At 47.8% G+C, this 12,814-nt stretch overlaps 1 protein-coding gene across 1 annotated transcript in view; it reads left to right on the top strand.

Moving 5' to 3' along the window:
* The window catches only part of TDRD9 (tudor domain containing 9), a 109,916-nt gene extending 103,312 nt beyond the window's left edge, over window positions 1–6,604 (top strand). Inside the window, exons 35-36 of the mRNA XM_002696785.6 lie at window positions 2,327–2,399; window positions 6,282–6,604. Coding sequence (XP_002696831.3) covers window positions 2,327–2,399; window positions 6,282–6,383 — 175 coding nt within the window. The 3' untranslated portion in view covers window positions 6,384–6,604. The remainder of the gene's footprint in view (window positions 1–2,326; window positions 2,400–6,281) is intronic.
* Window positions 6,605–12,814: the final 6,210 nt, after the last annotated feature.

Genomic DNA, 12,814 nt, shown 5'->3' on the forward strand with positions numbered 1-12,814 from the left:
TCGTATCTTCCTGAGGTGTTAGCCCTTTTATCATTATGAAATCTCTGTTCTGATAATCTTTCTTGTTTAAAAGTCTGGTTTGTCTGACATAGCTGTTCTGCTTGGTTTGGTTACTGTTTGCTTACTGTTTTCATGACGTATCTTTTCCCGCCCTTTTAGTTGAAAGGGCACCTGCATCTTTGCATCTTTGAAAGCCTTCTTTCTGCCCTGCCGTTCTCTCTCCTCCCTGGGGACTCCACTGTATGGTGTTTGGTACAACTGACGTCGTCCTGCTGGTCTCGGAGGCTCTGCCATTTTTTCTTCCTCCTCCTTCTCCCTGCTGTTCAGTTAGGGAACGTTCGTTGCTCTGTCCTTAAGTTCACTGACTCTCTGTTCGTCCATCTCACACCGACAGATTCCTATAAGGACTTCTTCATTTTAGTTACTGTACCTTTCAATTCTAAAATTTCTCTTTGGTTCTCGTGTATAGTTTTAAACTTTCAGTGAGATTTCCTTTGAGTCATTGTCATCGTGTTTTCCTCTATTTCTTTAAACACGGTTTGCTTTAATTCTCTGTGTGTGCTTGCAGGGACCTCTTTGAAGTCTTACCTGCTAAACCCACGTCCGAGCCCACCCACTCAGCCTCTGTTGCCTGCTCTCCTTTTTATTCCTGAGTATGGGTCATGCATTCCTGTTTCTCATATATCTTGCTAGAGATTGAGTATTTTAGGTAATGTAGTATATTAATGTAGGGTTTTGGTTCTTCCCTGCAGAATTCTGCAGAATGGGTTTCCCTACATGCTGTAAGGCCGCAGGTACCTTTTTTTTTTTTAATTCTCCTTGTATTTTCCAGCCTGGCTTGTTAGGGGGTGTCCTCGTGTCTGCATTGCTCAGTGCTCAGCCATTGGTGGATCAGAAGTTGTGCTTGGACCTCTGAATCATCAAGTTTTCCAGCCTGTGCTGGTGGGTCCGTGTGTGGGTTGACAGTACTTCTAGAGTTCAGGCAGTGTTAAGCTCTTTCCTAGCTTGTATTTTTCGCCAGGGCCCTGTGGCAGGCTGGGGGCCTTCGTGGGGCTCCTCTGCACCTGTGTGTGCAGCTGCTCCATCACCCTGGGGTCGTCTGGGAGCCCCGCTGGCCTCTGCCGCTCTCGGCCCCAGGGTCTCCCTGGGCATTTCCCGGGAGTCTGCTGGTCTGCACTGGCCCCAAGCAGGACCAAGGCCAAAGGCTCGCAGAGCTGGAGGCTTTCTCCCTTCGATTCCTCCTGCACTCGTCTGACTGTGCTGCCAGGCACGAGGCTTCACCCTCTGCTGCACATCAAGTGAACTCAGTCTGGCCATGAGCATGCCTGTTCTCACAGCCAGCTCCCCTGGAGCTCTGGAGTGCCAGGTCAAGCTGCTGGGGTGGGTGTGAGTGTGGCGGGGAGCAGCCCCAGGTTTGAACTCCGCAGACTCCAGTCTTGCTGCCTAGAGTTCAGCAGTTTTTCTTGAATGAATGCTTCTGAACTTGTTTGCTTTTGGTTAACATCCAGAGCCTTCAGATGTGTTCCTTGGACAATCGTGTCCAGTTTTATACTTGTTGGGGAGGAAGGAGGTGCAAGAAGATTTGCAAACTTTATTCTCTTATTGCTAGAATTCTCTATCTCAGCCTTTTGACATTTCCAGCTTGTCACAGCTGCTTAAGAGTAAATGGTATAACAGTTCCTGTTACATCTCCCAGAACTTGACTCAGTGACGCAGAGATGTTCGGTAATGGAGCTGCCTCCACTGGTTACCAGGGGAACACAGAGCACAGTGGTCAGCCTTAGAGGCCGCGTCACTCCATTCTTTTCCTGCTTTTGAATGTATGAAAGTGAAAGTCAGTCACTCAGTTGTGTCCGACTCTTTGTGATCCCATGGACTATATAGTCCATGGAATTGTCCAGGCCAGAATACTGTGTAGCCTTTCCCTTTTCCAGGGGATCTTCCCAACCCAGGGCTCAAACCCAGGTCTCCCACATTGGGAGCAGATTCTTTACCAGCTGAGCCACAAGGGAAGCCCAAGAATACTGGAGTGAGTAGCCTATCCCTTCTCCAGCTGATCTTCCTGACCCAGGAATTGAACCTGGGTCTCCTGCATTGCAGGCAGATTCTTTACCAACTGAACTATCAGGGAAGCTCTTTTGAATGTATAGTGGATTAAAATATTCTCTGATCACAATTACATAAATTTTGACCTTTAAAAAACTTACTAGCGTTATAATCCTGAGCGAAAGTACATAGAATTTAAATCTCTTTAAATATCGTAGTAGTGTTTTCAGTTACTAACATATAATTAAGATGACTTAAACTCTCTTTTTTAAAATTTTAGTTTGTTCTGTCAGTTGAAACCAAGAGAGAAGGTTGTTCCTAAGTGGTACGAGAAGCCGTACGAGTGGAATCAGGTAAGTGAGAAACGAGGCGGTGTGGGCCGCCTGCCCCCAGGACGGACGGGGAGGAGCCTCAGAGGGGCTCAGGGAGAGACTCAGAGGGGCTCAGGGTGAGACTCAGAGGGGCTCAGGGAGGGACTCAGAGGGGCTCAGGGAGGGACTCAGAGGGGCTCAGGGTGAGACTCGGAGGGGCTCAGGGAGGAGCCTCTAGAGAGGCTCAGGGAGAGACTCAGAGGGGCTCAGGGAGAGACTCAGAGGGGCTCGGGGAGAGACTCAGGGGCTCAGGGAGAGACTCATAAGGGCTCAGGGAGGAGCCTCTAGAGGGGCTCAGGGAGAGACTCAGAGGAGCTCAGGGTGGAGGATGCGGGAGAGCAGAGAGAGGCGCACGACGGAGTGGGCGGCGCCGGCGGTGCGGTGCCCGCAGGCAGCCTGCCACTTCTGAATAGTGCATTGCTCGGTCTCTCCGGTGTGTCTGACTCTTTGCAACCCCATGAACTATAGCCCTATACAGGCTCCTCTGTCCATGGAATTTTCCCAACAAAATACTGGAGTGGGTTGCCATTTCTCTTCCAAGGGTCTTCCTGACCCAGGGATTGAACTCGAGTCTCCTGCATTGGCAGGTGGATTCTTTACCCCTGAGCCACCGGAAGCCCTCTGGATAGTATATTGTATGTGAAAAGTTAGACCCCAGGCTAACCATCCTTCACTTCTGGATAAAACAGGTATGGGTGTCGGGCGCGCATTTAGGGCACGTTTGCTGTTGCTTTCATCTTCTTCGGTTGTCATGACGACGTGCCATCCACTGGGTGGCAAAAGCAGCAGCAGTTTACTCTGTGACAGTGATAGAGGCCGGGTGTGGGTGCTTCAGGTGCCAGCACGGTGGGGCTCTGCCGAGGGCCCTCCTGCTTGGAGACATCCACCTTCTCACTGTGCCCTGGCGTGGCAGAGACTGGGTGGCATGCTGTCTGGGGTCTCTTCCTGTAAGGGCACTAATCCATCGTGAGAGCCTCCCCCGCACCTCCGTCTAACCCGACTACTGCCCAAAGGCCTGCCTCCTAATACTGTGCCACTGGGGGTCTGGATGACACGGTTCGGCCCACAGCGTTTGTGAAGTGTGGCAGGGCCCACACTGGGCACTGTGACATTTTCTGCCCATGAGGTTTAGAGAAGAGAAGAAAATGTGATTGCAGGAAAGGAGCCCAGGGAGGAATCGTAAGCTCTAATCCTAGAGCCAAGAGAAAAGAAGAGACATCAAAGGCAAAGGAGAAACGGGAAGATATACCCAGCTGACTGCAGAGTTTCAGAGAATAGCAAGGAGACCTAAGAAGGCCTTCTTAAGTGAACAGTGCAAAGAAATAGAGGAAAACAATAGAATGGGAAGGACTAGAGATCTCGTCAGGAAAATTAAAGATATGAAGGGAACATTTCATGCAAAGATGGATGCAATAAATGGACAGAAATAGTATGTACCTAACAGAAGTAGAAGATATTAAGAAGAAGTAGCAGGAATACACAGAAGTGTACAAAAAAGATCTTAGTGACCTAGATAACCAGGATGGTGTGACCACTAACCTGGAGCCTGACATCCTGGAATGTGGGCCTTAGGAAGCATCACTATGAACAAAGCTAGTGGAGGTGATGGAATACCAGCTGAATTATTTCAAATCCTAAAAGATGATGCTGTGAAAGTGCTGCACTCAGTATGCCAGCAAATTTGGAAAACTCAACAGTGGCCACAGGACTGGAAAAGGTCAGTTTTCATCCCAATCCCAAAGAAAGACAATGCCAGAGAATGCTCAAACTACCGCACAATTGTACTCATCTCACACGCTAGCAAAGTAATGCTCAAAATTCTCCAAACTAGGCTTCAGCAGTATGTGAACCGAGAACTTCCAGATGCACAAGCTAGATTTAGAAAAGGCAGAGGAACCAGAGATCAAATTGCTAACATCTGTTGGATCATAGAAAAAGCAAGGGAATTCCAGAAAACATCTACTTCATTGACTACACTAAAGCCTTTGATGGTGTGAAGTGAAGTGTAAGTCACTCAGTCATGTCTGACTCTTTGCAACCCCGTGGACTATACAGTCCATGGAATTCTCCAGGCCAGAATACTGGAATGGGTAGCCTTTCCCTTTTCCAGGAGATCTTCCCAACCCAGGGGTCAAACCCAGGTCTCCCACATTGTAGGTGGATTCTTTACCAGCTGAGCCACAAGGGAAGCCCTTTGACTGTGTGGGTCACAACAAACTATGGAAAATTCTTAAAGAGATGGGAATACCAGACCACCTTATCTGTCTCCTGAGAAACCTGTATGCAGGTCAAGAAGCAACAGTTAGAACTGGACATGAATTACGGACTTGTTCCAGATTGGGTAAGGAGTACATCAAGGCTGTATATTGTCACCCTGCTTATTTAACTTATATGCAGAGTACATCATGAGAAATGCTAGGCTGGGTAAAGCACAAGCTGGAATCAAGATTGCCAAGAGAAATATCAACAACTTCAGAAATGCAAATGACACTACCCTTATGGCAGAAAGCAAAGAAGAACTAAAGAGCCGTTTGATGAAAGTGAAAGAGGAAGGTGAAAAATCTGATTTAAAACTCAACATGCAGAAAACTAAGATCATGGTATCTGGTCCCAACACTTCATGGCCAATAGATGGAGGAAAAATGGAAACAGGGAGAGACTTTATTTTCTTGGGCTCCTAAATCACTGCAGATGGTGACTGCAGCCATGAAATTAAAAGACACTTGCTCCTTGGAAGAAAAGCTATGACCAACCTAGACAGCGTATTAAAAAGCAGAGATACCACTTTGACAGCAGAGGTCCATCTAGTCAAAGCTATGGTTTTTCCAGTAGTCATCTATGGATGTGAGACTTAAGGAAGCACTCAGACTTTTGAATTGTGCTGGAGAAGGTAGCTGGACTGCAAGGAGATCAAACCAGTCCATCCTAAAGGAGATCAACCCTGAATATTTATTGGAAGGACTGATGCTGAACCTCTCTCTAATACTTTGGCCACCTGATTTGAAGAGCTGACTCATTGGAAAAGACCCTGACGCTGGGAAAGATTGAGGGCAGGAGGAGAAGGAGACGGCAGAGGATGAGATGGTTGGATGGCATCACTGACTTAATGGATGTGACTTTGAGCAAACTCCTGGAGATAGTGGAGGACAGAGGAGCCTGCGTGCTGCAGTCCATGGGGTTGCAAAGAGTCGGACATGACTTAGTGATTGAACAGCAACAATCCTAGAGTCAAGGCTGTCTTTATAAATAAACCAGCTGGGGCACTGGTTCCTCATCCCTGTGGCGGGGGAGTGAGACGCTGCCCCCGGAGCGGTGTTTCCCACTCCAAGTCCGACAGTTACTTCTGCTGCAGCGTTCCTGTGGTCCACGTGCTCCGTGACGGGGTTCCCTGTCAGAGTGCTGAGCACCAGTCACTGGAGCTGCTCCAGCACGTGCACGAGCTCTGCCCTCAGGGAGGACGTGCAGGGTGCGCCGGCCACCTCTCCCACAGCCTCCATGGGGGGTGTGAAGCTAATAGCAAGACTTAGTTAGGAAGCCGAGTTTCACTCTGGGGTGGTGGGTTTCAGAAAACTTCCACATGCTCTAATGCCTCTGTGAAGTTACTGTTCCTGTTTACGTAAAAGAATGCATGGGAGATTTCTGAGTAGAGCTTACTGTATTGTTAAGACGAATTGAAAGATGGCATAGCAAATGTATAGTATTTGGTGTTGTGAGAGACATTGAAGGAGTGCTTCCTGCCCTCTGCGCGCGCGCACACACACACACACACACACACACACGGTCTGTGTATGTGTGTAACTTTGTTTTACTTTATGTCTAGAAAAGCGCTGTTGCGGAGCCTGACTGGCCCTTTTGCCCCAACAGGTCGATCCGAAGCTGGTGATGGAGCAGGCGGACCGAGAGAGCAGCAGGGGCAAGAACACCTTCCTGTACCAGCTCCACAGGCTGATTGTGCTCAGCTCCTAGAGGGCCGGCGCCCTGCCCCTGCGAGCCGCGCGCTGCGCTGCCTCAGTGGGGGCTGGAGGGTGGTGTTTCTGTTCACGTGGGAAGAACTGGGAAAAGGCTGGTCTTCTCGTGAAACAGAAAATCACTGTATTAAACATTTTGGGAAAAATTGTTCTGAAGGAAGACTTCATTTGGGAAAAGATTCTCTTTTGCTCTGTTATTAAAGTAGATATCCATAGGTAGTATTGGGTGTGAGGTTCTGGATCCAGCGTGTGTTCCGCCTTCTTGCCGTGGTTTAAATGCCTGGGCCCAGGGAGACCAGTGCTCCCAGCTGATGACAAGGGGAAAGCTGGGTGTTCTTTTCCAAAACCATGTGACCTTTTCTGACTTTTTTCCGTGAGGGGATATATCTAATTTCGGTAAAAATACTTCGTTTTGTGTATCTCAGGTTTTTCCTTAAGTTACAATTCTTAGTCCACGTTTTGGCAATGAGAGAGATCACCTGGTCACTAGCATATCTAATAAAAGTATTAGACCGAGTTTGTTTCTGACAGTTTTAGTCAGAGGAGATTAAAATATATTTTGTTCTTAAAAATAATAATCCATTGTTAAAATTATGAAGATCACCATTTTCCAACCAGAGAATCAGTACCAATTCCACGTGGAGGAGACAACTTTAGTTGGTGAATAATCATCTTTGGCCAAATTTAGCAGAAAAGTGTAAAGTACAATGGAAACCTATGCAACTAAAATATAACTGTACTATACAGAAAAATCACCATGAGCAACTTAGTACGTATTTCTAACCCGTGAAATCTCAAGGATTTCTGTTTGTTGTTATTCCAGTTAACAAAGTCCACAAATGTAAGTCATTTTAACGTTTCAGTGCAGAGTAAAGAGAGTAAAGAACATCTGCAATAAAATAAAAGCCTGCTGCATAATCCCTCCTGCTCATATCCTCTTGACCAAAAAACGTTAACACTAGCATGCATTCAAGACCAAAATCCAAGCAGATCCATAAAAGGACTGGTCACTGGCATGGTCAGCCATTCTACTGTTTTAATTTTACTTATGGCAGGCATGAAAAAATCTAATTAGATGAAACTTCCACTAAACACTTTTTTAAAATCAAACTTTCAAACTTTTCCCGTAGCAACATATACCCAAGACTTGCCTAGCTTAGAATTAAGAGGAACTGCTATATTTACTTGCATTAACTTTCAAGAGTGCTTTGAAAATATATGGATGTATTCATACATGTAATCTTATCATGACCGGAATGGCTTATTTATAGACTGTAAATGCCTATCCAGATAGAACGAGCAAGTACAAAGTTACATTAGTACAGTTTGCCACATCAGAAGGGAATTCTGCTGTAAGGTATTTTTCTCCCCAATCTCCAAACATTAAGTCCAATATGTGAGCTTTAATGTTAAGTCTTACTATACTTTTAGTGAAACTAAGCAGACCCAGCATTGACAATGTAGGTAGCTTTAACTTTCTAAGAAAATGTAACACAAAATTCGCAACTTGAAACCATAACATGCCAAGGTTTTGATATATTATCTTAAAACACTTAGGAAGTGTCCACATTTTCAGAAATTCTATAGAGTTCTATTTAGTTACATATGTTATTTATTTTTCAGTGTCTGGCCTATTTCTCAAACATGTGGTTATCTTTGTGTATTGCCAAAATCAGTGACTTACCTTAAGTTTTGTCAGCCAGCAACATTTTCAGTGAATAAGAATGGATTTTAATTAGCCAAATGTAGACAGACATTGAATCTCGTCACTTTAAGTTTGGTAATTGCTTAATGTATCAGTTTTAGATTTCTAGCACTGCATGTGCTGTATTTATTCTGACTTTACTAAAATAAAGAGTTGAATACAAAAAATAATAATAATAATAATCCAGATTTCTAAAACTGATAAAGGAGTGTTCAGTCCAGTCGCTCAGTCGTGTCTGACTCTTTGCAACCCCATGGACTGCAGCACCCCAGGCCTCCCTGTCCATCACCAACTCCCAGAGCTCAGCTTTGTTTATAGTCTAGCTCTCACATCCATACATGACCACTGGAAAAACCATAGCCTTGACTAGAGCTACCTTTGTTGACAGAGTAATGTCTCTGCTCTTTAATACACTGTCTAGGTTGGTCATAGCTTTTCTTCCAAGGAGCAAGCATCTTTTAATTTCATGGCTGCAGTCACCATCTGCAGTGATTTTGGAGCCCCCAAAATAAAGTCTGTCACTGTTTCCACTGTTTGCCCATCTATTTGCCATGACTTTTATGAGACAGGGTTAGCAGCAAAGCAGAGCCGCTGTAAATGCAGCAGCCAGCGAGATCTGAGTGAGTTCTCACGGAAGGTCTGGACCGGCCAGTGGGCAGGTAGGAGAAAGGGTCCTCCTGAGTGGGGCTTCCAGGGAGACAGCTCGCGGCTGGTGAGAAAACACGAGAAGCACTTGGGTTTGGTTCGATGGTGGGGTCGTGACCAGGAGCTCATGTGGAGGACTCGGAAGCCATCCCGCGTCGGCGCGGGGAGGACTTCTGTAAACTGGGGCCCGGCCGGCGCTGCCCTGGGCCTCCTCGGGTCAGCCGGGCCAGCAGCCGGGAAGCCTGCTGGCACGCGTGTGCCGGGCCGCGCGGCTGTGTCTCGACCGTCTGAGCACGTCACCCCCGCGTCCCTGGCGTCCAGTCTTGCTCAGCTCTGAGCAAAAGCACCCCCTGCAGGTTTCCAGGGAGAGTGCTTCCCGCCAGCCCCACACGGGCCTTCCTCAGCTGTAAGGGTCAGGTCTCGCCTCCACGAGGAGCAGGACATGCTGCCTGCTCTTTGCTCTCCGCACCGCCCGCCGCCGGATGGAAGTGGCCGGCCGCAGAGGGAGCCGGCGTGGGGGGCCGGAGGGCCAGGCCGGGCCTGGGCTGCTGGTGCTTTCTGCTTGTTAGTTAGCGTGTAAGTAACCGTTCTGTGAGTGGCTGAAAAAGTAAGCAGCACCAAAGGCTTGTGTAAAAAAAGGGGGGACTTCGCTGGTGGTCCAGTGGTGAAGACTGTGCCCCCAGTGCAGAGGCCCGGGTTTGATCCCGGGGCAGGGAACTAAGATCCTGCAATCTACAACCAAGACCCAGTGCAGCCAAATACATTAATAAAAAATCCAGTTTTTAGATTTTTGTGGTTATGGCCCTCAAAACAATTCTAACTCTTACCTTTTTTTTTTTTTTCTGGAATTGCCTCCATCTTAAGTATTTTATTGAGTAAATTATGCTTTTGCATCATTTCACCTTAGTGGTTAACTGCTTGCTGTGCTAACAGAAGGAGGTGGGGCTCTCTCCATCCTTGTGCCCCTCGTTTTCCCACCCCAACCCAGGCATCTGTGTTGCTGGTTAAATCAGTCGTTGGTCTTCATCACATTAACTTTGTACATATGTTTTCTGAAAAAAACAAAAAAAACAGGTAGTGTATTTGATAGCGCGTCTTTCCATTTAACTTTGATTTAGAGGGTGATTGCCATGCTTTTCATGTGCATGATTCTCTCCTGACATATTCTTTCAGTTTTTTATGTTCTTAGTCATGTATGTCCGTGGTGTGAGATGAAGGGGTGTTAGAGGTAGGTAGGAAGAGTCCGCCTTCTCCCCACCAGTACCGAGCTGTCCCCAGAGGCAGCCGTGGTCTCTGTCTGCACAGTCCTCCCATGGGGTTTGTCAAGCACGTGCTGTTGCTCAGGGATGTTGATGACCTCACGGAGCTGACCCTGGGAGTGGAGACAGGAGGGACAGCCAGGCCAGCAGCAGTGAGCGCCCAGAGGGTGGGTAAAGGGAGCGGAGGGGCCCGCAGCAGGCTGCTCTCCCGGGAAGGGGCCGGCCCGGTGGTCAGAGTCCTGGGTGCTGGGGCCATGAGGTATCTGTGCTGCCTGTCAGCTCTGCAGCCATCGCTCAGAAGTAATCACAGGTGATGCTTTGATGAATCAGCGAGGCTGAGTTCCAGCAGAGCTTTATTTATATGAACCAGTGTCAGACCGCGGGTTTTGGTTTGCTGACCTGGCGATGGAGGGCGGGTGCAGGGAAATGACTGCGTCAGGGAAAGCTTCACGGTGAGGGGAGAGCGGATAGAGATCTGACCTGAGGGCACGTGGGGAGGAGGGATTCTGGGCAGAGAAGATGAGGAGGGAGCAAACGCTTGGAGTATTTGGAGAACGAGCCGGGAGGCGGGGCAAGGACGCTTAGACAGGAGCTGAGGCCACAGGGCGAGTTTGCCTTTCATTCTGAGTGCGGTGGGGGCTCTCAGAGGGGCTTGGGCAGTGATGTCACACCTGAACTTACTAAGAACGGCCATCCTGGCTGTGGCATGGGGCACGGGGCAGGCCACTGCGGGTAAGGACCCTCACCCAGGGGGACACTGGTGCTGAGAGCAGGTGGCCAGCTGGGGGCGTGTGTGCCAGAGCGCAGCGGTCACAAGGAAGGCGGTTGGATTTGAAAAATCAGAGGAGGAGCGTTCTCGGGACACCACTGTGTGGGGGTGAAGGATGGCTGCAGTCTGTGTCCACATCTTAACCCCTGGGGTCCTGTCACGTGATCTTATCTGGAGAGTCTTTGCAGGTCTGATGAAGGATCTGGAGATGAGAAGACCGTCCTGGATTTAGGATGGGCTCTGAAGCCAGTAACCAGCATCCTTTTAAGAGAGCCACAGAGGACACAGAAGGAAGAGGCCTTGCAGATGGAGGGGCAGAGGCAGACAGGGCACACCCAGAGCCCCCAGAGACGGGGCGGCGGGGACCCTCCCCGAGAGCTCTAGGAGGAGTGAAGCCCTGCTGGCCCCTTGGTCCCAGACTCCCCGCCTCCAGAACCCAAGACGGCCCATTTCTGCCGCGTCAAGACCCCCCTGCCCTGCCCCCGAGCCCTCGTTTGCGGTAATTTGTTGCAGCAGCCACAGAAAGCTAATCCAGACACACCGTCTGCTCCCTCCCAGAGGCTGTCTCTCCATGCACGCAGGCCCCAGGTCTCACACCTGGCTGTGTGCTGCACACTCTGACCTGTGCCTTAATTTTTTGGCTGAATTTTTATTGTGGATCGTATTTCTGGGTCACTACAGAAAGAGTTACCTCATTCTTCTTAACTACTTTGTGGTATAGAATTTTATTGATTTTTCATACCTGACTACCTTTTCACACCAGGCATGTAAATAGTAGACTCACTAATACACAGCATTGCTGTGAATATCCTCGTGCACCTGTGTGACACAGAATAATACGCACTTTAAAGTCAGTTTGTCGATATCCATGTAATGACTTGCTGGGATTTTGGTTGGGATTGTGTTGAATCTGTAGATCATGTTGGAGATAGCTGACATCTTAACAATATTAAGTCTTCCCATCCACGAACAAGGTTAGAGACATCACTTTGCTGACAAAGGTCCATCTAGTCGAGGCTATGGATTTTCCAGTAGTCATGTATGGTTGTGAGAGTTGAACCATAAAGAAGGCTGAGCATCGAAGAATTGATGCTTTTGAACTGTGGTGGTGGAGAAGACTCTTGAGAGTCCGTTGGACTGCAAGGAGAGCCAACCAGTCCATCCTAAAGGAAATCAGTCCTGAATATTCATTGGAAGGACTGATGCTGAAGCTGAAGCTCCAATACTTTGGCCACCTGATGCGAAGAGCTGACTTATTAGAAAAGACCCTGATGCTGGGAAAGGTTTAAGGCAGGAGGAGAAGGGGACGACAGAGGACGAGATGGTTGGATGGCATCACGTATTCAATGGACATGAGTTTGAGCAAGCTCCAGGAGATGGTGAAGGACAGGGAGGCCTGGCGTGCTGCAGTCCATGGGGTCACAAAGAGTCAGACAAGACTGAGCAACTGAACAACAAATCCACGAGCGTGGACTGCCATTCATTTAGACCATCTCTGGTTTCTTACATAAGAGTGTTGTGCTTTTCTGCGTATGGGTCATGTACATGTTTTGTTCGATTTGTTACTAAATACTTTTTCTCCTTTTCTTTGGCGCTAATGTAAAAGATACTGTGTTTTAAATATCAAATTCCTGTTGTTCAGTGTTGGAATACTGGAAACCACTGGACTTTTTAAAGTTTGTTTTTTTTTAATCTGACCCATTTTTTAAAAGTCTTCATCAAATTTGTTAGAACACTGTTTCTGTTTCATGTTGTGGTTTTTTGGCCCCAGGGCATATGGGATATTAGGTCCCCAACTAGGGACTGGGCCTGCACCCCCTCTTGGGAAGGCAAAGTCTTAGTCACTGGGCCGGGGAGGCCCGAAAAGCACTTGACTTCTATACGTTGATCTTGAATCCTGCAGCCTCGCTATAATCACTTACCAGTTTCAGTGTTTTAATTGATCCTTTGGGATTTTCTTTATTGATAATCGTGTCATCTGTGAACAAATGGAGTTTTATTTGTTCCTTTCCCAACCTGTATGCATTTGTGTACTCTTCTTATCTTACTGA

Source organism: Bos taurus, chromosome 21 (assembly GCF_002263795.3).
Source record: "Bos taurus isolate L1 Dominette 01449 registration number 42190680 breed Hereford chromosome 21, ARS-UCD2.0, whole genome shotgun sequence".
In the NCBI taxonomy this organism is placed as follows: domain Eukaryota; kingdom Metazoa; phylum Chordata; class Mammalia; order Artiodactyla; family Bovidae; genus Bos; species Bos taurus.